At 38.7% G+C, this 21,617-nt stretch overlaps 1 protein-coding gene across 4 annotated transcripts; it reads left to right on the forward strand.

Annotated features, from left to right (window-relative positions):
- The first annotated feature begins 3,425 nt into the window (after nucleotides 1–3,425).
- yrk (Yes-related kinase) lies at nucleotides 3,426–20,365 on the forward strand. Of its 4 annotated transcripts, none has more exons than XM_026930145.3 (13): nucleotides 3,426–3,571; nucleotides 10,755–10,791; nucleotides 11,108–11,444; nucleotides 11,573–11,675; nucleotides 12,666–12,764; nucleotides 13,473–13,576; nucleotides 13,688–13,837; nucleotides 15,224–15,388; nucleotides 16,755–16,934; nucleotides 17,018–17,094; nucleotides 17,658–17,811; nucleotides 18,065–18,196; nucleotides 18,662–20,365. In XM_026930145.3, exons 3-13 carry the CDS (start codon nucleotides 11,192–11,194, stop codon nucleotides 18,868–18,870), a joined length of 1,626 nt encoding a protein of 541 aa, XP_026785946.1. In that variant the 5' UTR covers nucleotides 3,426–3,571; nucleotides 10,755–10,791; nucleotides 11,108–11,191; the 3' UTR covers nucleotides 18,871–20,365. The 4 variants fall into 4 exon arrangements, with proteins under 4 accessions (XP_026785946.1, XP_026785945.1, XP_026785949.1 ...); XM_026930144.3 differs by having other exon boundaries at nucleotides 11,133–11,444; XM_026930148.3 differs by lacking the exon at nucleotides 15,224–15,388 and adding an exon at nucleotides 15,642–15,797 and having other exon boundaries at nucleotides 11,133–11,444.
- Nucleotides 20,366–21,617: the final 1,252 nt, after the last annotated feature.

Genomic DNA, 21,617 nt, shown 5'->3' on the forward strand with positions numbered 1-21,617 from the left:
CCCAGTCCACATTTCCTCCTGATATACTGGCCCTAGGCTACAAAATGTAAGCACATTGAGAATAACTGATGTTTAACCATATTCTATGAAATTCTAAGTGTAACTTTTTCATTTGAACTGGAGTTTTGCATTATAAAAGCAAAAGCAAAAATTTCTCCTTGTCAGTAAGCGCACTCAGAAACCTATGACGTGAACATGTCTACATTAATTACTTTTACACACCGTAAAATGTGGCCTGATCTTCATACAAGTCATAATAATGGACAACATATTCTGCCTAAACTGGTAACACGTAAACAACTGACGTCTTTATTAATCACACTAATTAACTGCAGTGAAAAGTGTGTGAACTTGTGTTTAACAGCTGGTAAAACCATCTTTAGCAGCAATACCTCCACCCCAACAAACATGCCCACATCAGGCCACTCGGGAGTTGCACATCAGTGTAGCACTGACCCCACAGCATTGGCCCAACATGGGCAATGAATGATGTTCAAACCCTGAATGAGCCAATGCTTTTGGGTCAATGTCACCCCGATGTGCAAATCCCTAGTGGCCTGTTGTGGGCTGCCCGTATCAGAGCAACGCAGTGGGGCCAATGTCATGACAATATACAAATCTCTAATGGCCCGACATGGGCATCCCATGATGTGCCGATACAGGCTAGCCTGCAGTGATCCTGCATGGGATTCAGTGGATATGCCTGGATATTCGGTGGATATGGATAAGTGCTGCTTCCCACAGAAAACCTGCATTGGGCCAATGTGGATAAAATAGGTATTGGCCCGTTGCAGTCTAGCCCGCAGAGGTCCCACATGGGATGTGTGTGATCATGCCAAAGTGTGGGCTTCCCACAGACAACCCATGCTGGGCTATTTTGGGATTTGTATGAATTACATTTCTGTGATGTCAAAACACAAAGTTTTTTTGACTCATAGTATAAACGTTTCTGTTTTAATATTTATGTGGTTTAGTGTCTCATTCAATTTTAATTAAGCTTCAGGTAATGGACAACTACCCAGATATTGTCCTGCAAAAGTTTTGATCATTTTAATAGACTGTCCAAGCACTGAGCCAACAAACATGCTTCACATTTGGGATAAAAATTTTTGGTTTTGGTGTACAGTGTCTTTTTTCTACAATATTGTGCAATTCTTGAAAAAACATTTGCTTCATCTGTCAGAGCTTTGTCCCAGAAGTGTTGTGGAACATTCAGGTGGACTTTTGCAAATGTGAAATGTTTTATAGTGTGACATTATAGTGTGCCTTTTTTTTTTTTTGTACTGCAGCGGTTTCCTCTACAGTTTCCTTCCTTTAAGAGTATCCTTATATAGTGTCCTTCTCATAGTGGTCAAATGAACAGAGAGTTTAGCATGGTCTTACCTTTGTTCTGCTTATGTTATTTATCACCACCTTCAACACTGGTGTAGTCTGTGCAGGACACCAGCTCTAAGGAAAACAGTAATATTATTGAATATGATCCATTTCTAGATAATTTATCTTACTGTGGATTAATAAACACCTAGACAATTTGTAGCCTTTTCCAGCTTCAAGCATCTCTAGCATTTTTCTTCTGAAGGCTTTGGAAAATTGTTTTAATCAGGACATGATTCACATGAAGAGATTTTCTTGAAAAGAACCAGTAACCAGACTTTGCGTGCTTTTTTATAAGGCAAGGAACTTTTATAACCTACATCTCCAATTTATTTTCATTAATAGGAAAACCTCATTCCAATTCACCCAGAAGATCACTTAGTTTTTTACACCACTTATACCACTTTATAAGCAGCAGCACAATGCATAAAATCATGCATATACAGGTCAAGAGCTTCAGTTAACGTTCACATCGATCATCAGAAAAGGGATAATGTGATCTCGGTGACTTTGTCCATGGCATGGTTGTTGGTGCCAAACAGGTTGGTTTGAATATTTCAGAAACGTCTGGGATTTTCATGCACAACAGTCTCTAGAGTTTAGTCTTTAGACAGAACAGGAATCTGAGGCTACAGTGGCCACAGGAAAGTGGACAGTTGAACATTGGAAAAATGTCACCTGTTGTTTTTCTAATCTTCACTCTGTGTGAACCTGTTCCCACTGTAGCTTCAGATTCCTGTTCTTAGCTGACAGAAGTGGAACCCTGAGATACTTTCCTGCTCACCATGTTGTAAAGAGTGATTATGTGAGTGTTTACTGTAGCCTTCATGTCAGCTCAAACTATCTGGCCATCTGACCTTTCTGCCATTTCCCAAGGCATTTCCCACCACAGATCTGCCACTTGCTGGGTACTTTTGTTTTTGTCTGGCATCAACAACCATGCAATTGAATTTGGATCAAGATGACAAGAGGTAAGGATCTACTAGCTTTGAAAGAGGGTTCATTATTGGGGCATGGGTGCTGGGATCTGTAGTTACAATTACTGCTCAAATGGCTTGAATAGTTTCAGCAGGAACAATGACTAAACTGACATCTGCATTTAGATCTATGGAAAATGCAGCAACAAATACGGTAAGAAATTGTGGTTGAAAGCGTACATTTACTGAACGTGATGCTCACACATTAGTGTGATAGGTAAGGAATAAGACAAAAGCAACTGTTCTTCAGGTGACTGAAAAGGCCAGTGCAAGATGTGATAAGAATGTCAGCATGAACAGTCCGTTATATATAGAGAGGGTATTATAGTAGGATTGCAGAGACAGATACAGATATGTGAGTTCAGTGGTGCAAAAACCATAGGCCTTGGTCTGAAAAGTGGAAATGTGGGAAAAAAGTGATATGGTCTTTCGAGTCATCTGTCACAAATATTCTTGACCAGTGAAGGGTCACTGCAAATCAGTAAAAAGTTATTCTAATTGATCACCGTTATGTTATAATGAAACATTTCTATCCTGATGAGAGTGATGTCCATCCGCTGGACAGGAGGGCTCACTGAATGGTTTGAATCTAAGCTGTTCAGGTGGCTATCAAGGTGCTTCAGTGTAAAGGCTCTGAATACTTATGTAAATGTGATGTTTCTGTTTCTTATTAGTAAAAGAACGAGGAAAGAATTACCAGGTATGAATATTTTCTGAATGCACTTTCATGTGTCTATGAGTAGTATAAATTGTGCATAGAATATTTTTTACTTTTATTATTAAAATTTACATTTAGTATCAAACTACATTTCTCTTCCCCCAAGATATTCTCCTCCCCCTAGTTAGAATACCACTGATCAAGTCTAAAATGGACAACTTACATGACTGTACTGTCTTCATGCATGCTAACATAGCTGATCATTTGTGGACTTGTTTGGATGGATTCACGTTTAGATGCCTGGTTGCATGGGCGATGTGCTGGGTGAACTATCCGTGTGTGTGTGTGTGTGTGTGTGTTTGTTTGTTTTCAAGGGGCGGAGAATTATGAGAGAAGTCCGCCCCACCCCTGCACGCGCTGGACAGGAGCGCGCGCAGACTTCAGCCCTTCCGGACACAGCGCGAGCGCGTCTGCGGTCAGAGCCGGCGACTTTTCTTGAGTCGAAAAGAGGAATAGCGAATTGACGCCGCTTCTGTGCGTCGGGGTCAGAAAGTTCGTCCAGGTGAGTGTCAGAGATCGTGTTTTCCTCTTGACTGGGTGTTTGTATAAAAGTGAATAAAGAATATCGGATGTATTCAGCGGGTGCGCGCGCGCCGCGTCTCAAGCACTGGGAGAGTTGCGCGCGGAGACACGGACTCGGTCCCCATTGGTCCTCTGCTGGACATATACATCATTCCAGTACACAGGGTGAAGAAGCCATCTGCTATTCAGTCAGAAGTGAAGTGCATTTGTAACTGTGACACAGGACTAGGTTAAACCGTTGTGCGCTGGAACACAAGCTCATGGGGTCTGCTCAGTATCACTTCCCTGTTGTGTTGCCGATATTATTTCACTCTTGTATGATGGTTGAGAAGATGTGTGACTGTTGAGCATGTAGGCGAATGCAGCGTTTACTGCTGGACGCTTCTTACACGTTTAGATGTAACTCGTCGCCTGCTGTTTAACTGACTCTGTAGCTCTGATGTAGGAGTTCTGTGTGACTGTGCCTCTCAGTGCGTGTGTGTGGGCTGTGTGAGACAGATCTGGTGATATCTGCGTGCTTTCACTCCGGATGTGGATGACCCGTACCACTAAGTTTCAATTTTCGAATTAATGTTTGATGGCACATAATATCTATCTTCTCTAGGTGTATATCCGGCTGCCTGTTGCTGGAAATAGCTGTCCACAATAGCTGAACACTTTCACTGCAACTTGCAGTTTCTAAAAAATAAAATGTTCATGCATCCAATCCATCCATTTATTAGTTCATGCATTCATCCAGTCTGCTTCTGGTACTGGTATGTAGATAGCCTGTACTGTTCACATGTATGCTGATACACACCCATTTTGAGTGTGGAGTAAGCTTCTGGGAAACTTTTATCTAAAACTGCTATATGTGCTTAGATGAGGATAGTGAAATAGTGGATAAAGTTAATAGCGTTTGGTGAAAAACAGAATGGAATGTAACTGGAACTAGATTAAGCCAGGTTCATCATTTCCTGTTCTTTTACGAGGTCACTTCCTGCCTATAGCCTCCTGGCGCAATGGGAGGAAGTGGGCCCGGCCCTGTGTCTCTTCCCTGAAACGGGGAAATGTCCAAACACAAGCAAGCCTGAACTGACCTGTGAAATATACTCAAAATGGCTCCTAGCTGAATATCCCAGCATGAAGAGCTCATATTTGACATATATCACTTACTGTGATAGTGGAGCTGAAATTCCCTGAATTACAATTTAGGGTTTCCAATCAGTTACAGTACAATCCGAACCTGAACATTTTTTTCTGTCAGACTCGAATCAGACATTGCCTTTTAACCTGCCTTGCATTTCAAGGTTTCATTCAGTGAGCGTCATTAGGATTTGGAATTAGGGCAAAGAAACAGTTTTGTTGTGAAGTGAAGTGACTTGTGGCCAAGTATGGTGACCCATACTCGGAATTTGTGCTCTGCATTTAACCCATCCAAGTGCACACACACACAGTAGTGAACACACACACACCGTGAACACACACCCGGAGCAGTGGGCAGCCTTTTTGCTGCGGCGCCCGGGGAGCAGTTGGGGGTTCGTTGCCATGCTGAAGGGTCTCACCTCAGTCGTGGTATTGAGGGTGGGAGAGAGCGTTGGTCATTCACTCCCCCCACCTACAATCTACACCTACACCTCCCCCCCACCTACAATCCCTGCAGGCTCTGCGTTAAATGTAACAGTACTGAAAATGGTTTCAACATGATGCTTATTTAAATATTTTTGTGCTTTCCGGAACACTGGTTTGCTAATTCATCATAAAAAAAATCTACAATTTCATGGAAAAAGGAAGTTGTGTTTATGTCGCTTTTATTTTGGACTAACACACTGGCACATAATTGACTGGGTTTGCTGGTTCATGTTCAAGTAGCACTGTAGCACTGTATATATGTGCTTGTGCAGCAGTTATTTTTTTTTCACACATATCTGATGTGTTGCTTGTTAAGGGAAATGCTTCATGCACCATACGGAAATGTGTAGCCAATAGAAACTGTACCAATCTGGCCTTTTGTAGTTATTATAAACTTATACACTAGTATAAAATTGGGACTCTGATTAACACACAATTAATTTTGCAGCCCTGTTGTGTGCGTGTATGTGTGTTCACGTATGAATACTGCAGAATGACTGCTCACTTCCCTGTATCCTATCATTCCAGCTCCACTCACACAAGTCTTCCTGTTAGGGGGAGGGAACTTCCTGTCCCAGAGGGAGAGAGAGAGAATGGAAGGGGAGAGGCAAGGGGTACAGGGCAGGCAGGAAAAGTGTGAGGAAAAAAGAGCAAAAATCACTGAGAATGTGTAGCGAGGCAGGTGAAGGAGAAAAAAGTTTTCATTGCAGTTGTGCTTGGTCCAAATAATTCAGTTACGCATATAAAGTATATATACATACATCACTGGCCATCATTCATACCATTTGGTATTGTTCCATGATTTGTTGCGTTTCCGGTATTTTGTCGCAGGAAGGGGCGAAAGGAAGAAAACAGCAAGAGAGCAAGGAGTGGTGTAAGGAAGCTGGAGAGAGGAATCAAAGTGCCAAAAATGCAAGAATGTAGGCTAAGATGTAAACATCTGTTCTCGTAATGACTCACACACTTAAAAGAGGTGTGTGAGCATGTGTCCAAGATCCACAGGGAGAATTCTTATCTAATGGAGATTGGACAGGAAAGGGCGTGACCAAGTTTTTGTGAGAAAAAAAATTAATCACCTGCAAGCCCCCAAGCCAGTGTTGTCCTTTTCAATTCTGTATTATCAGATTTTCGTTTTTTTCAATAGCATTTGGGTATAGGCAGTTGCCGCTTTTTATCCTTTCTTAATTTACACTTAATCGTAACACACTAATTAGGGCTGGAATGGTATTTAAAAAATTATGATATAACAGCCCTATAACTAGTGATGATATAATGAAATTTCCTATCGTGATAATTCCCTAGCTCTATATCACAAAGTTATAATTATATCACAAGTTTATCACAATCTGTTTTTCTAGATATAACTTAGAAATGCTGAGATAATTTTTTATTTCTTAACACATTATATACTGGGCTATAAAAAAACCTGTTCTTGTAAAGTAGATAAAAATCACTAGTGCTTATAGCCTAGTATGTAGGCATGTTGTAATATAATCATGACAACGAGCAACTGTTTTAGGTTTGGCCTACATTCACACTATGATATACCTTTAGCTATCCCTCCAAAAACCGAAAAAATAGATGGCATTAATTTTACCATGAGTTTTGTTTGACGAGTGACTGGCAGTAGGATTAGTACTAGAGCAACAATGTACATTTGTAACGTAGGCCTGTGGGTGTGAGGGACTGGAATGTTAGCTACATTAAAGAAGACGTTTGGTAGTTAATTTAGTTATGAATATATAAAACTTATACACATATCTGCTTTTAACCACTGCTATGTGGTCCTGATATAATGATATAATAAAGTTTCTTGATATAAGTAAATGACCAACTTTTCCAGAGGGAAATAACAAATTTTGACTTTGCCTCCGCCTGATGTATTATTTCTTATCTTATACTGGAACACATCACTGAGCGTCATATCTTACATATATGTAGATATACTGTATACCTCAGAATCATTTTTAAACTTTCATAGAACTGTATGGCATGCTGAGCTGTTAGATTGCCGGCACAGAGACATATGATGTTCCTTTAAAATTTGGCTAAAATGAGGAACCATAGAAGGCAGTTGCTCTTGTTCTGCCCTCTTAAAAGCGCCAGACATTATCTCATGCAAATACTGCCCTAAAATTCTGACTACACAGGCAGCCTCCTGCCAGGTGGAATGCGGGGAGAGTGAATATGGTGGTATATAAGTGATTATTGGTTGATACACTTCATACCACTCAGTATAATGAATTTTGGGTTGTCATGCTATTTGCTTACAACTTTCAGTTAATTCAGGACAGCGTTACCTGCTGTATTACGAGGGCTTGATGTGAGGAGGGATTCAAGAATGTGAAATTAAAAAAAAAAATCCCCCCCTTGTAAAATAGCCACTCTCTTCTCCATCCTCTTTGAACTAATGTTAAAACACAGATATAACCAATGTTTAGTAATATGAATTTATTAAGAATTTATTCATTAAAAGATTTATGATCTGGATTATCTTAAGAATGAATTATGCTGTTACACAGTTGTTAGGGTATCGCAGTAGGTCGGGTAGATGGCATGAGGTTTTCCTGTGTAGATAGATGTTTGTAAAATAAAGGACCATACTCTCCTCAATTCCAATATTTTGGATACTAATGGTAAATTAGATGGCAAACCCTGATGGTAAACACTGACTACTAGCACTATGATGACACACACACACACACTGTCTTACATTCTAATAGCTAGCTCTCAGAAACTGGCTAGATAAATACAAATGTATTTAGTAAGCAAGACATTTTTTATGGTTGTTTTTTCAACCCTTTGGTATAAGACACCGAGTTTGCACTCAGTGTGTTATGTGTGTGTTAGTGGCATGTGAAATTTTAAAAGGAAGTTTGCAAATAGATACTCCCTGTTCCTGTTTTTACAGCTGTTAAATATTAGTGATTAGACCTATTAGAGATTAGAGATTTATTAGGAATTATACATAATTAATTATAAATGTACATAATCAACTAATTAACTGATTGATTGATTGATAAATGAATACAGTAATTTATAGATTAATGAATTGATTCAAAGGTCACCCAGTGACTTTTTGTAGATTACAGAGTAAACAATCTGTTTTGCTATGTATTGAATAGCAATTAAGGTAGTGAGTAAAAGTCCAGAAGTAAAGACGCTGCAAAAACTTTGTCCAATTTTTGCTATCTTCGTGAATTCTATAATGGATTACTTGGATTAATATATTACTATTACTATGGATTAATATATCTTTGACGATTGTTGGCAAGTGGTGAGTGAGAAAAAAAAAAGGTTTTTGCTATTTTGTTTTTTTGGAGCTAACAGTGAAACCTGACTGTTATGACTTACATTTAAGACACTTGAATATTGTTCAACTATTAAACACCAGTGTAACTGCGCTAGGAATGTCATTCTGTGACGTCAAAGTGGTAATCACTTCTTACAGGAACAGGGAAAATACAGCATGAACCAACAGAATAAAGACATCACAGATATTTCAATAAATGTATGTAATATGTGTATGTAATATCTTGGTGGAGTTTTCCAGCCCGTATCTGGTTATTTTACACTTCTGCTTGTGTGTAAGGTCCAACTATACAGACATTTCTATAGAGGAATTTCTATAGAGAAATTTCTGTAGAGAAATTTCAAGTGTTCAACTAAAATAACAACCTAAAATAAATAAATAATAATTTTTGTTCGTTTTAGCTATTAGATCTAAGCACAGTTCACTTGCTTTAATTTTTTTTTAATTTTGCCTGACACATGTTCCAAAATAACGTTTCATACATTATACTGCTCGGTCTTAAATAGAAAGCACATAATATTCTCATAATTTGAAAGTGGTTTTTGTGGCTCACCATCACCTGTGAGTTGGTCTCTGCCTCACTGAAGCACTTTTGACATGAAGAATGACCACAAAAAAAACGTTAACCTTTTTTTTTTTTTTTTTTACGTTAACCTTTTTTTAGGCATCATAAAGGACGTTAGGCAGTATAATAAATACTTAATGCAGAAATAATAGTTCTAATTGTATTTGTAATATGGGATGAATACTCATGAAGCCTTGTTAACCATGTTCTGCCTATACGCCATTCAGAATTCTTCACTGCTATCACATACATATTTAATTAATATCTAGAACATTAAGAAAATGTTGTTTTTCCGTCTAAGCATCGGTTAAATGAGATGAGACAAACAGATCTGTTAAATACACGTTTCAGGTGCATCTTTGTTTTTCTCGTGTGTATTTTGTACTCAGGAATCTCAGAGGGGTGCTTTAGAGATATGTAATATGTACTTATTATCATGACAAATGTATTATACAGTTTGTAAAGGAGGGAGTAGGTCATTATTTCTGTGATATTCAGGATTGTGTGTGTCATTGATGAGTATTCGACAAAAATCTGTAAGCATTCTTCAAGTCGGCAAATTTGGATGCATTCACAAATGTGTAAGATCAAGAAAATTAACATCTACATGTACAATAACACTGTCTAGCCATTCAGGTTAGTAAACCACCTTGTTTTGAAAAAAAAAAAAGCCTTTTTGTGTTTTAGAGTACATGCAAGACAATTTTGTGTTGTAATGACATTTTCAGAAGGTGGCAGAAAGCTATAAGTGGATGACATATTTATTTATTTCTGGTAAAATGTGGTGAGGTATAGTTAAATACCAGAGTGCGGAGGATAAGAACGAAACTCAGACATTAGGTTTATTATTATCTTAATTCCTAAGCTACGTAGAAAACACAAAACTTTAAATGAAGTACAAGATGTAGCACGTTGTTTTGTAGTGGCAGATTAAGGGAAAGTACGTTAGTGAAGTAGCCCTTTAGCTATAATAACGGGCCACAAGCCCTGCTCTGAAAGCTGTTCACATCTAAAAAGAAACACTGTATCTAGAGGTGTCAGTGACTGTAACTTTTTAATGGTGGTTTATACAAAAACAGAATACACATTTTTTCTTCTGTACATACTGTATTCTGAAATGTTAATTATCATTTAGTTATGCATGATACAGTTTAACATATCCTAGATTTTAACATGTATCAAGAAACAGGAAGAAAAGTTACAACATTCTTTTTTATACTACAAGACCTTCACATCTTTCACTGCTAATTCTGACGCTGTTCGTGAGCTGTGACTTTGTTTCTCACACTCTGCTGTGGTGTGAGATAAGTGTGGTGATGGTGTGTCTGATCTTAGTTTGGTATATTTAAAAATCAGAAGCAGCCGCCTCTCTTTCAGCTCACTGAAACGCATAGTCTCTCTGTACAGGAAACAGGGGGTGGTTTTAGAGGGTCAGACAGGAAACACGGGCAGCACTGACATCCTGTTTCTCCACTGATGGTCAGTCAGATAATGATGCTCAACCAAGCTGAGAAAAAGATCTAAATACTGTACATTTGAAAGCGGAATGGCAGGGTACAGAAAAGCAACTTCCTATTTCTCTTATTGGGGAGAAAAAGAGGAAGCCACAAAAGTCAGAAACTCTGTAACTCTTTCACTTTCTGTCTCTCTGACTATATATCTTTCTTTCTGTAGGGAGATGGTGTGGATGAACAGATGATTTGATAATCTGGTAAGACGCTGATTGACTTGTTTATAAATCACAATGGTAAATTGCTAACTCTACTGTCAACCATTTCTCGGTTTCAGAAATTTTAACGTATAAATAATTATCACAAACAGCGGTGTGCATTTAGCATTTCAAGCTCCCATTCCACCATAAAACGCTTTACTCCCACCACACTATTGAGTGAAATATTGCAAAACGATGAGTGACACAGTACAGGAAAGTACACCAGTTGAAACAGGCTCCACCATGTTGCTGAAGACTACTGAGCCTTAGTGTCTTTCACTTTAACGTGTTGCATCTGCAGTTTTTTCTTACTTAGGTCTGCTTTCTTGTCTCTTGGGCAGAAGCTCTGTTTCCAGGGTAATGAGCGATATTCAAAAATCTTGTGACAATCAAGATTAGTATGGGCTGTGCTTGCTGTAAGCAGAGGAAGGCCTCCAAAGTGTCCACTGTGTCGTATGGTGACACATGTGACGCAGGATGTGGGGCTCAGGTGACGGACAGCTCGCGTTACATTCCAGACCCCACCCACAACTCAGGGGCCGGTCTCATCCCAAACTTCAATGATTTCCCTAGCACAATATCTAGCTCCAGCGCTTTTCCAGCATCCAGCTTCCCCTCCAACCCTAGCCAACCACGGTCTACTGCCATCACAGGTCTGTTTGAGTGTGTGTGTGATTGTGTGTGTGTTATTATAGTAGAAGGTGGTGTAGAAATTTAGACTGATCGTACATTCTAATTTACCCTATTGCTAATACGTGTGTTTGTGGTTGCCTGACTACAGGAGGAGGGGTGACACTGTTTATAGCGCTGTATGAGTATGATGCCCGGACAGAAGATGACCTGAGTTTCCAGAAGGGAGAAAAGTTCCACATTATCAATAACACGTGAGTAAACCTGAGAAAACACTAGTTATGTACTGTATATAACTGTTTCTATGAAACTGCCATGCATCAATACCTTCAATACCTTCTTCTGTGCATGCGCATGAGACCTTCAACAAAGTCAAGAAGCGACCATATGACGTACTATTTGATATAAATACTGTCTGATATTTGATATAAATACTGACGTACTATTTGATATAAATACTGATATAAATACAGCCGTCATTTCCCTGGAACCTGAATGACAGTGAGAATGACATGAGTGAATTCTGAGTGACAAGGAATCCTAGCAACTATCTGGTGTTCATAGAACACTGAGTTTTAACTGGGTAACATATGGCATGATGTCAGGAGTACCTGACCCACCTTAAGGTTGACTGGAAAGTTGAAATTGTAAATGGGACATACTGGAAATAGCAAGGAACAGTCACCAGGTTTCTCTTAATGGAACACTGTGATTACCCGTAGTTTCAACCATAGTTACAAGCTATTGCAGAGATGGCTCCAAGATGCACATGAAGTCTGCCATGTGTATGAGGCAAGAAGAAGAAAAGGAATGATGACCACTGACAATGGTGTTTATATCAAATATTACATCATATGGTCACTTTGTGACTTTGTTAAAGGTCTTGGCATGCATCTGCATGCACACAAGAAGGTATCAAAGTGATTCTCACTGCCTCGGGTGGTTAGAAGGATAAGAAAGCCTTTATTTGTCACATATACATTACGATACAGTGAAATTCACATATTTCTATTCACATATCCCAGCTTCTTAGAAAGCTGGAGTCATAGCCAGCCATGATATGGCACCCCTGGAGCAGATTGAGTTAAGGGCCTTGCTCAAGGGTCTGACAGTGGCAGCTTGGAGGTGGTTGGGCTTGAACCCAGCACCTTAACCACTGAGCCACCAGGAGTCATGCAGCATTAAAGGTGAAGCTTTGTTGTTTTAAAACTATCAATGTAGTACCTGGTCTTCTGCTTTCACAGCGAAGGTGATTGGTGGGAAGCACGCTCTCTGGACACAGGGAAATCTGGATACATTCCCAGTAACTATGTGGCCCCTGTGGATTCCATACAGGCTGAGGAGTGAGTAATATACACAGTATATTATACACACGTTAATCTGTAGCTTGTTGACCCAGGTCATATAAAAATGTATTATTGACGTAAAAATGTATTAAAAATGTATTATTATATATACACACAGTTGCCAGTTTATTAGATACAGCTAACTTATAGCTACACCTATTGCCTATTTTACCAAGTACAAGTACCATACTGGTGATATTTATAGGTATACAGATACTGACTGTAGTCCATCTCTTGTTGTTCAACACATTTCTCAGCCGCTTTCACCAATGGAAAGAGAACACCACAGAGCCAGATATTAATTGGGAAGTTGACCATTCTCAGCACAGCAGTGACACTGACATGGTAGTGGCATAGTAGCGTGTGTTGCACTGGTAAGAGTGCATTAGATGGAGCAGGGTTGCTGGGATTTTCAAAAGTCACGTGCACTGAAAATGGTTATTCTTTATATTAACAATATGTGTAGTAAACTGGCCAATAAATGTACATAGAGTTTAAACGCTGTTAACACAAGTAACACTTAGTAACAGGGTAGAGAGGGGCTGACAAACATATGGGCTTCAGTTAGTAATTATATACCTACAAAGTAGACAATGTAGTAATTGTACCTAATAAAGTGGCAACTGAATGTGTATGTATATATTTGAATATATATATATATTTTTGTTGGTTATATATTTAGCAAGTAATTGTGTATTTTTGTAGGTGGTATTTTGGAAAGATGGGCCGTAAGGATGCAGAACGGCAACTCTTGGGCCAGAACAACCCAAGAGGGACCTTCTTAATAAGAGAGAGTGAGACTACTAAAGGTAGGGGACATCTCTCACTTCTATTATCTTTCACTCTTGCTCTCAGTGCCTGTTCCAAATGGTATATATTTATTGTATTTTGTTTTCTCTGGCTGTTTCTCTGTCCCTCAGGAGCATACTCTCTGTCTATCAGAGACTGGGATGAGGCAAAGGGCGACCATGTAAAGCATTATAAAATCAGGAAGCTTGATAATGGGGGATATTACATCACAACCCGAAGCCAGTTTGAAACTGTTCAGCAACTGGTGCAACATTATTCAGGTCAGCTGAAATGGTTCTTCCTGTACGCATGCAAACCGAAACACACTTAGTGCTGCTGATGTTCTGTAGTATAAGTTGCAGATGTTACTACAGATTTTTGTATTTTCACTTAATGTGAATTGCTTTCCAAGTACTGTCTAGGTTGATAGTCATTGCTGATGACCTGATAAACTGTAAACTGAAAGGTAACGTTTGTAGGTTTATGTATAAAAATAAACTAAATATACACTCATGGCCACTTCATTTAGGAACAGCTGTAAACCTGCTTATTTGTGCCATGATCCAGTCAGCCAATCATGTGGCAGCAGCACAATGCAGATTGTGTCTGCAAATCTTGCAGATATAGGTCAGCAACTTCAGTTAACATTAGAGTTGGGGGGAAAAAAATTGTGATCTCAGTGAGATTGACTGTGGAATGTTTGTGGATGCCAGACAGGCTGGTTTGAGTATTTCAGAAACTGCTGATCTCCTGGGGTTGTCACACACAACAGTCCCTAGAGTTTGCACAAAATAGTGGGAAAAACAAAAACATCCAGTGAGTGGTAGCTCTTTGGGTGGGAACCTCTTACTGATAAATATGATGAATATTGTAGGAGAATATACAGACTGGTTCATGCCTCGAACCAGTGTTGCCATTCTCCTCTGATCTCTATCATCAACAAGGTGTTTCCACCTGCAGAACTGCCACATACTTACATGCACAGGTGTTACACAGGTGTTACAAGTGGTTGATGAGTGTATATTTAAGAATGGTACTCGGTTAACTCCAGATTTAGTGACTTGAGGGTTTAAAGATTTATTCACTTGAAGTTTATGGTTTATGGTTACATTGATGACCTGTGATTACTTAGGTCAGTATCACTTCTCACACTTTCCCAGCTTGTCGTCCTCCTTTGTCTTGCTTGATAAAAAGTTTTTTTGTCTTTCAAAAGTCTATGTACTTCTCTCTGTTTTCTTTTCCCTCTTTCTCTTGATTTAATATATTTCTGTCATGTTTGAGTTCAGGTTTAATCTTAGTCAGACATTAACACCCTGTATGCACACACATGCAAATACACTCACTTAACACTGTGCAACGGTCAATACACACGTGAACCTAAACCAAGGCCATATTCCAGTCTGCCATGACACAACAGATCTGTTCTTTATTTGTGTTTGTTTGGATCTATGCTAGGTTGTGCTTCCTTTAAGTGAGCAATTCTGTGACTGTATGTGACTATATGTGTCTATTTTAGCAACTTTCTGCTGTATGTAACTTGAATTCTGTATCCCTATGCCATTTGCTTGTTTTTCTGCGTATCTCTTCTGATTTTCTTTGTGTGTCATGAGTGTGTGTGTGTGTGTGTATATATAAATGTCCCTCTTTCTGTATGTTCTTCGACTCAGATCGTGCAGCAGGGCTTTGCTGCCGTTTGATGGGCAGCTGTAGGCGGGGTATGCCTAAACTAGCTGACCTGTCAGTGAAGACTAAGGATGTTTGGGAGATACCAAGGGAGTCACTTCAGCTAATTAAGAAACTGGGCAACGGGCAATTTGGTGAAGTGTGGATGGGTAGGAACCACACTGAACTGGGGCATGCTGAAGGGGAAGATTAAGGGCAACAATCACAGCTAGATGATGAGGTGTATCCTCATACTTTGCTCCAGTGTTAAATGGCTGAGATATGAGGATCACCCTAAAGCTGTGCAGTTGCTATTGTCTTCCTCTAATCCCTGTGTCATTGCATGCTACACCATTTCACTCTTTTTCCATCTCCACCCTTTTCCCTCCTCCCTCTCTGTTTTTCTCTTACACCCTCCCTCAGGTAATCATGATGGTTTATGTTACTACTTGACCACTCCATGTCCAAATTCCACACCCCAGACCCTCGGTTTGGGCAAAGATGCCTGGGAGATACCCCGGGACACCCTGCAGCTCAAGAGGAAGTTGGGTCAGGGTTGCTTTGGTGACGTCTGGATGGGTGAGATAGTTACCCGTAGCATCAGTGTCTGGAGCCAGTGTCTGTCCTCGCTAGCTTCAGCACTGCTGCCTGTGTCTGGTGGAGGCTGTATCTGTGTCACATGCCTTGTCTTAGTATGCTTATACAGTCTCTTTCCATGTTAACTTTAGCATACAGCCAATTACAAATGAATTCTGTGCTTTCAACAAGGATATGCCTTTGTTGCACATCTGCACTGCTTTTTTAATATGAAATATATAGTTTTGTTACAAAAAGCTGTGGATAACATAGAAAAGATGCTGCTTAGCAATCTTTGGCAGAGTCTTTGTGTTTCACAACTTTATTTGCACTCTTATTTATGTGATCCTCAAGTGATGAGCTCAGTGTTCATTTTGTTTTCCAAGGTAGCAACAACATTAAAGTACGATAGTGGTCCTTAAGGTCAAGTGGTATACCTTGATGACGTTACTGTTAGAATTATGGACCTCTAATTAAAGGCACAATAGGCATGCCCTTGACAGTACATTGTTTGTACCTTGAAGAACAAGTATGAACAGTATATTTTCTACAGTACATTTTTCTAACAGTGTAGGAAAGCCACGCAAAACCAGAGAGTTAATTTTTTGCCATTGTTCTATCAAAGGCACACCGGTCGTCTTTATGGTCCTATGGTATGGCTAAATTAAAAAATATACTTTTGAAGGTACCACCTTAGTGACAGATATTTATGCTTTAAACCCCCAGTTTAGTACCCTTTTCTGAAGCTCCATAGCTCCTGCTGGTTCTAGTGCATCTGTCTGTCCATTCTGTCCATTTTGTCCAACCATTCCTTTGCCTGATATTCTGATATAACCTTCTATAGCCACCACTCTAGTTATCTTCTACCCCTCATCCTTTTCCTCACTCCATCTTTTAACTCATAAACCTGGCGTCCCTGTGTTTGTCACACTGTATCACACTGCCTCTGATTGTCTGTAGGGATGTGGAATGGCACTACTAAAGTGGCAGTGAAGACTCTGAAGCCAGGCACCATGTCTCCAGAGGCCTTCCTAGATGAGGCCCAGATCATGAAGCGACTCCGCCATGATAAACTGGTGCAGCTGTATGCTGTGGTGTCAGAAGAACCAATCTACATCATCACAGAGTTCATGAGTCAAGGTAAACATACACATATAAAAACACACCCAAAGAATGGCCACAGCAGAGGCTAAACTTATTCATACCTTTTATTTGTGTTTCAGGAAGCCTGTTAGACTTCCTCAAAGATGGAGAAGGCAGAAATCTGAAGCTGCCTCAACTTGTGGACATGGCTGCACAGGTTAAAACCCTATTACTTACATGTTGTGCCAGGCCTGTAGTAATAACTCAAGCTATCACTCTCAAACCACATGTCTGTGGGTAATATACAAGTGTCCAGTTAATTTTGTGTTACTTTTAACACAACCAGTGTGATATGATATTAATAAAGGCTGTGTGGCCAGATTTTTAAACATAAATATGTGTTATAATATAGCTTAAAAGTAAAAGACACTTACACTCATCTGATCCCTGACTTGGCAAAAAAAACAAAAAAAAAAGCAAACATACAAACAAAATGTACGTTTGAGAGCAAGTTAACGGCATTCTGTTCAGTTAACCCACATTTAACACAATATGTAACGGACTGTTAAATAGTGATAATACAAATATTTGTGTTACTAATTAATAAATCATTAGTAAAAACTTTATTGCAAACTATTATTGCATTATTATTATTGCATTATTTTTGCATCATTATTATTATTATTATTATTATTATTATTATTAATGTGATGCCTTACATTATTGGGTAAGTTTTTGAAGTATTTTTTAGTGATAGCATGACGTTTGTGTTTCTAACAGATTGCAGCTGGGATGGCGTACATTGAGAGGATGAACTACATCCACAGAGACCTGAGAGCTGCCAACATCCTGGTGGGAGATAGCTTGGTCTGTAAGATTGCCGACTTTGGGTTGGCCAGACTCATCGAAGACAATGAATACACCGCCAGACAAGGTCATTCAGTCCTCTGCTCTATAGTCTCCACCCAACACTCTACTGTTCTCATTGCATTGTTTTTTTTGCACTTGTTTTTTCCTCTATTCTGTTCCACTCAACTTCCACTCTTTTGATTTGCTTTTACTTCAGATGAGATCTGTGTTCCTTTTTGCCGTTGTATCTTATTGCACTTCTGTATTTCACTGCACTATTTTATCAATTTGTCTGTGTTTGTTGTGTTTAACTAATACTGTTATTTGGTGTGTTACAGGAGCAAAATTTCCGATAAAGTGGACTGCCCCAGAGGCAGCACTCTACGGCAAATTTACCATTAAATCAGATGTGTGGTCATTTGGCATCCTACTGACTGAACTCATTACAAAGGGCAGAGTGCCATACCCAGGTATATTCAGAGTGTGTGCTTGTGATGGTGCATTTCAAGTGGTTCAAAATGCTGTTTGATTCAGTCCTGTCATTTCCTCTAGTCTTCTCCTTATTTTATTTGCAAGCACCAGTTTGCAATAAATTTTGATCTTTGTAATATTTTATATTGACAGCAATAAACTTAAAGTGCTATGCATACCTGTAGTAAAAATCTATGAATTGGAACCCTGTGGTTCCATAAAAGGTTTCCTCTAAAAACTAAACAATTCCAAAATACTTACACTGGCTTCAAAAATTATATACGTGGGATTAATAGAGGGAGTGAAGGCAAAGCTTGTCAATGTTTTCAATGCAATTGTAATTAGCCTCATAGAGAGCTCTAAAAATTACAAACTGCTCCTTTAAAATAGTTATATTTAATTAGAAGAAATTGGAATTTCAGTTCAGAGTTATACTGACATGATTTGTCTTTGTGTGCACGTAGGGATGAATAACAGGGAGGTCCTGGAGCAAGTGGAACGCGGTTATCGTATGCCATGTCCACAGGGCTGTCCAGCCTCTCTGCACGATTTAATGCTGCAGTGTTGGAGGAAGGACCCAGACGAGCGCCACACCTTCGAGTACCTGCAGGGCTTCCTGGAGGACTACTTCACTGCCACTGAACCACAGTACCAGCCGGGAGAGGACCTGTGATCCAAGCACGTGTAAAGTGATTTGACTGCTTTGACTTCCAGTGCTTTTAATGGGTTTTAAAAGGGATTTCCAAGTGAAGTCCTCATACTAAGTCTTCAAGTGAATGTATGTAGGATGACGTGCAAACCTTCTTCATAGAAAATCTTTACTTCAAAGTAAAGTAATTTTAAAGCAAAGAAGCAATTTCTCCTGAAGTATTACATTAACAGCAATGACACATTTAAAAGCATATGAATACTATGTAACCTGAATTTGCACGGTGTTACTGTAATAAGGTTTCAATTAGCAAAGAAATCAGACAGGACATTTTTACAGGACTTTGCACAGTCACAAGTACGTTTTGACCACAGTAGGCCTATAGGCCGGAACAAACAAACTATAGGGACATATCTTTATAATGTCTTAATCATTTCTTTAAACTGTGATTTTTTTTATCAGATATTTTATTACTTTTTCTTTAACCTTCTTATCTTTAAGCTATATGATTTTCATAGCTTTAACAGCAGGGGTGAGTGTAGTCCCTGAATTAGCACTGCTGTACTCTGCTGAAGCTTTGTGTCTGGTCTTGAGTCAGCATTGACATGTTGTTAAGGTGTAGCGGTTGTTCAGTAGGTCAGACACAACAGCCCTAACATCTGCTTTAGAAGGGAACTATTTATAGTATTTTTATGTCACAATATACCACTGATTAAAAAAATTAATAAGTGCCTATCAAACTGGTGCCTTCAAGTACTGTCAGAGTTTTGTGTTTGGATTTCTCCAGTCTTTATTATTGACAGATTCTTAGAGCATGTTGTGTATTTTGTATGCAGTTTCACTTCAACAACCTGCTCAACATGTTTGTGTCTGAAGACTCCATTTATCTTACATGCATACACAGACAGAGAGAGAGAGAGAGAGAGAGAGAGAGAGAGAGACAGAGAGAAGCAATGTTTATTTATAATTTCTCAAGAATTATTGGCATCTCTGGATGGGAAGGTAAGATGTGGTAGATAGTACAAGTGAAAAAAGATCTTCACCAATAAACATTTCTCTACAGAATATTTGCTTTCTAATTATTGGATTGTCCAGATCTTACGTATAATTTTACAGGTCATTTTAAGCTCAGACAGGCATATATTACTTCCTGTTTCATGTGGCTACATAGGCAATATATGCCAAACATCCAAATTAAATAAGACAAAAAATGATGCTGTTTAAGAATTTGGGAATTTCTAGCGAGGTTTTGTACATAGCATTACCTACATTTACATCTCTACACCAATACTAAGAAGTTAGAACAGTTGGGGATGTGATAAAACTGTGCACAATGAGGAAAATGCTTAGAGTGTAAAAAGAAAATCACAGCAGTAGAAAAAAAGAGGTATTGTAGTCACTAATAGTCTAAGATTAATTATAAAATGACATGTCAATGCTAATAAAATAGCTGATAGGCTGTGATCGCAGTCCTGTCCTGTCCTGTCAGAACTACAAATAAAGAATCTGGAAAATACAATATATTGTTTTTTGGAACTTTGTTTTTGAACTGGTCAGCTGAGAGCAAAACAGTCACAAACAGAACATGTTGGTTTGCCATAGGAGGATGCATCATCATTTGGAAAACAACCTTGACACGAATGGTATTAGGGATTCTTATGGGTCTCAGTATGTTATACAGCAAAAAATGTATACCTCTGTTAAAATACAAACACAGAATCTTCTAGTAATGCCTCATATACCAAACAAACAGTCAAGGTTGTGTACTAAAGTAAACTCCACTGAAAACACCTGGAATGAGCTCATCAAATAAGCAAACTCAGTACCCTGCATAAATGTCTTCCTAAAGTCAATATGCTTTTTTTTTTTTCCAGATTATTAATTATTTACATCTTTTTGCATTACACACAATCTTATTGCATGAAATGAATGAATGAATGAATGAATGAATGAAAGTAAAAACTGAATGAATATTAAACATTTTATAATATATGACAATGTGCGCATAACACCTGCATTTGTTAAGGCTGTTTGTTTGAAATAATCTTTCTTTTTGTTTGTTTGAAATAAACTTTCTTTGCACAAAGCCTTCTGACTTGAAATTCTACTGAAAATCATTAATTAAATGAAATTTAAAAATTAGCAATAGTCAAAACTATAGAAAGTTCTGTTTTCAAGGTTTTTAATTTCCTAAATTTATACTCCATATTTATGGAGAACTTCATGGGCTTTTAACATACGAATACGTTTATCACACAAATCCTCTCACATGCACATGAACACACAACAACAACAACAACAGGAAAAAAAATTACAAAAAAACACCATATTTATGCAATCATGAAATTATGCACAGCAGTAAAAGAAGCTTGATTATACAACACATGGTCATTTTTGGATTTACTAAAACAAGCCACAAGATGGCAGTCAGAGATGAAATGCCAGATGCAGGCTATGTTTCTCATATGATGTTCAACTGTGTATGTCTTGTGTAAAGATATAGTTAATGCATTTCCTCTGAAGATCTTGCTCATGTTGGAAGTGTGATAAGTATTGCTGGAGACTGAAGATACTCCCACTAAGATAAGGTAGCTTACTACTGCTTGCACATTTACTCTATTTATTTTCATTTCATATTTCAATCAGATACACACTCTTAGAAACAAGGGGTCTTCAGTGGTTTTTTATGAGTCTATATGTGATTGGGGAACACCCAGCTGTAAGGTCTAGAACCTTAAAGGGTTCCCCAGAAGGTTAATTCCTAAAGGTTC

The sequence above is a fragment of the Pangasianodon hypophthalmus genome, chromosome 23 (genome assembly GCF_027358585.1).
Source record: "Pangasianodon hypophthalmus isolate fPanHyp1 chromosome 23, fPanHyp1.pri, whole genome shotgun sequence".
Classification (NCBI taxonomy): domain Eukaryota; kingdom Metazoa; phylum Chordata; class Actinopteri; order Siluriformes; family Pangasiidae; genus Pangasianodon; species Pangasianodon hypophthalmus.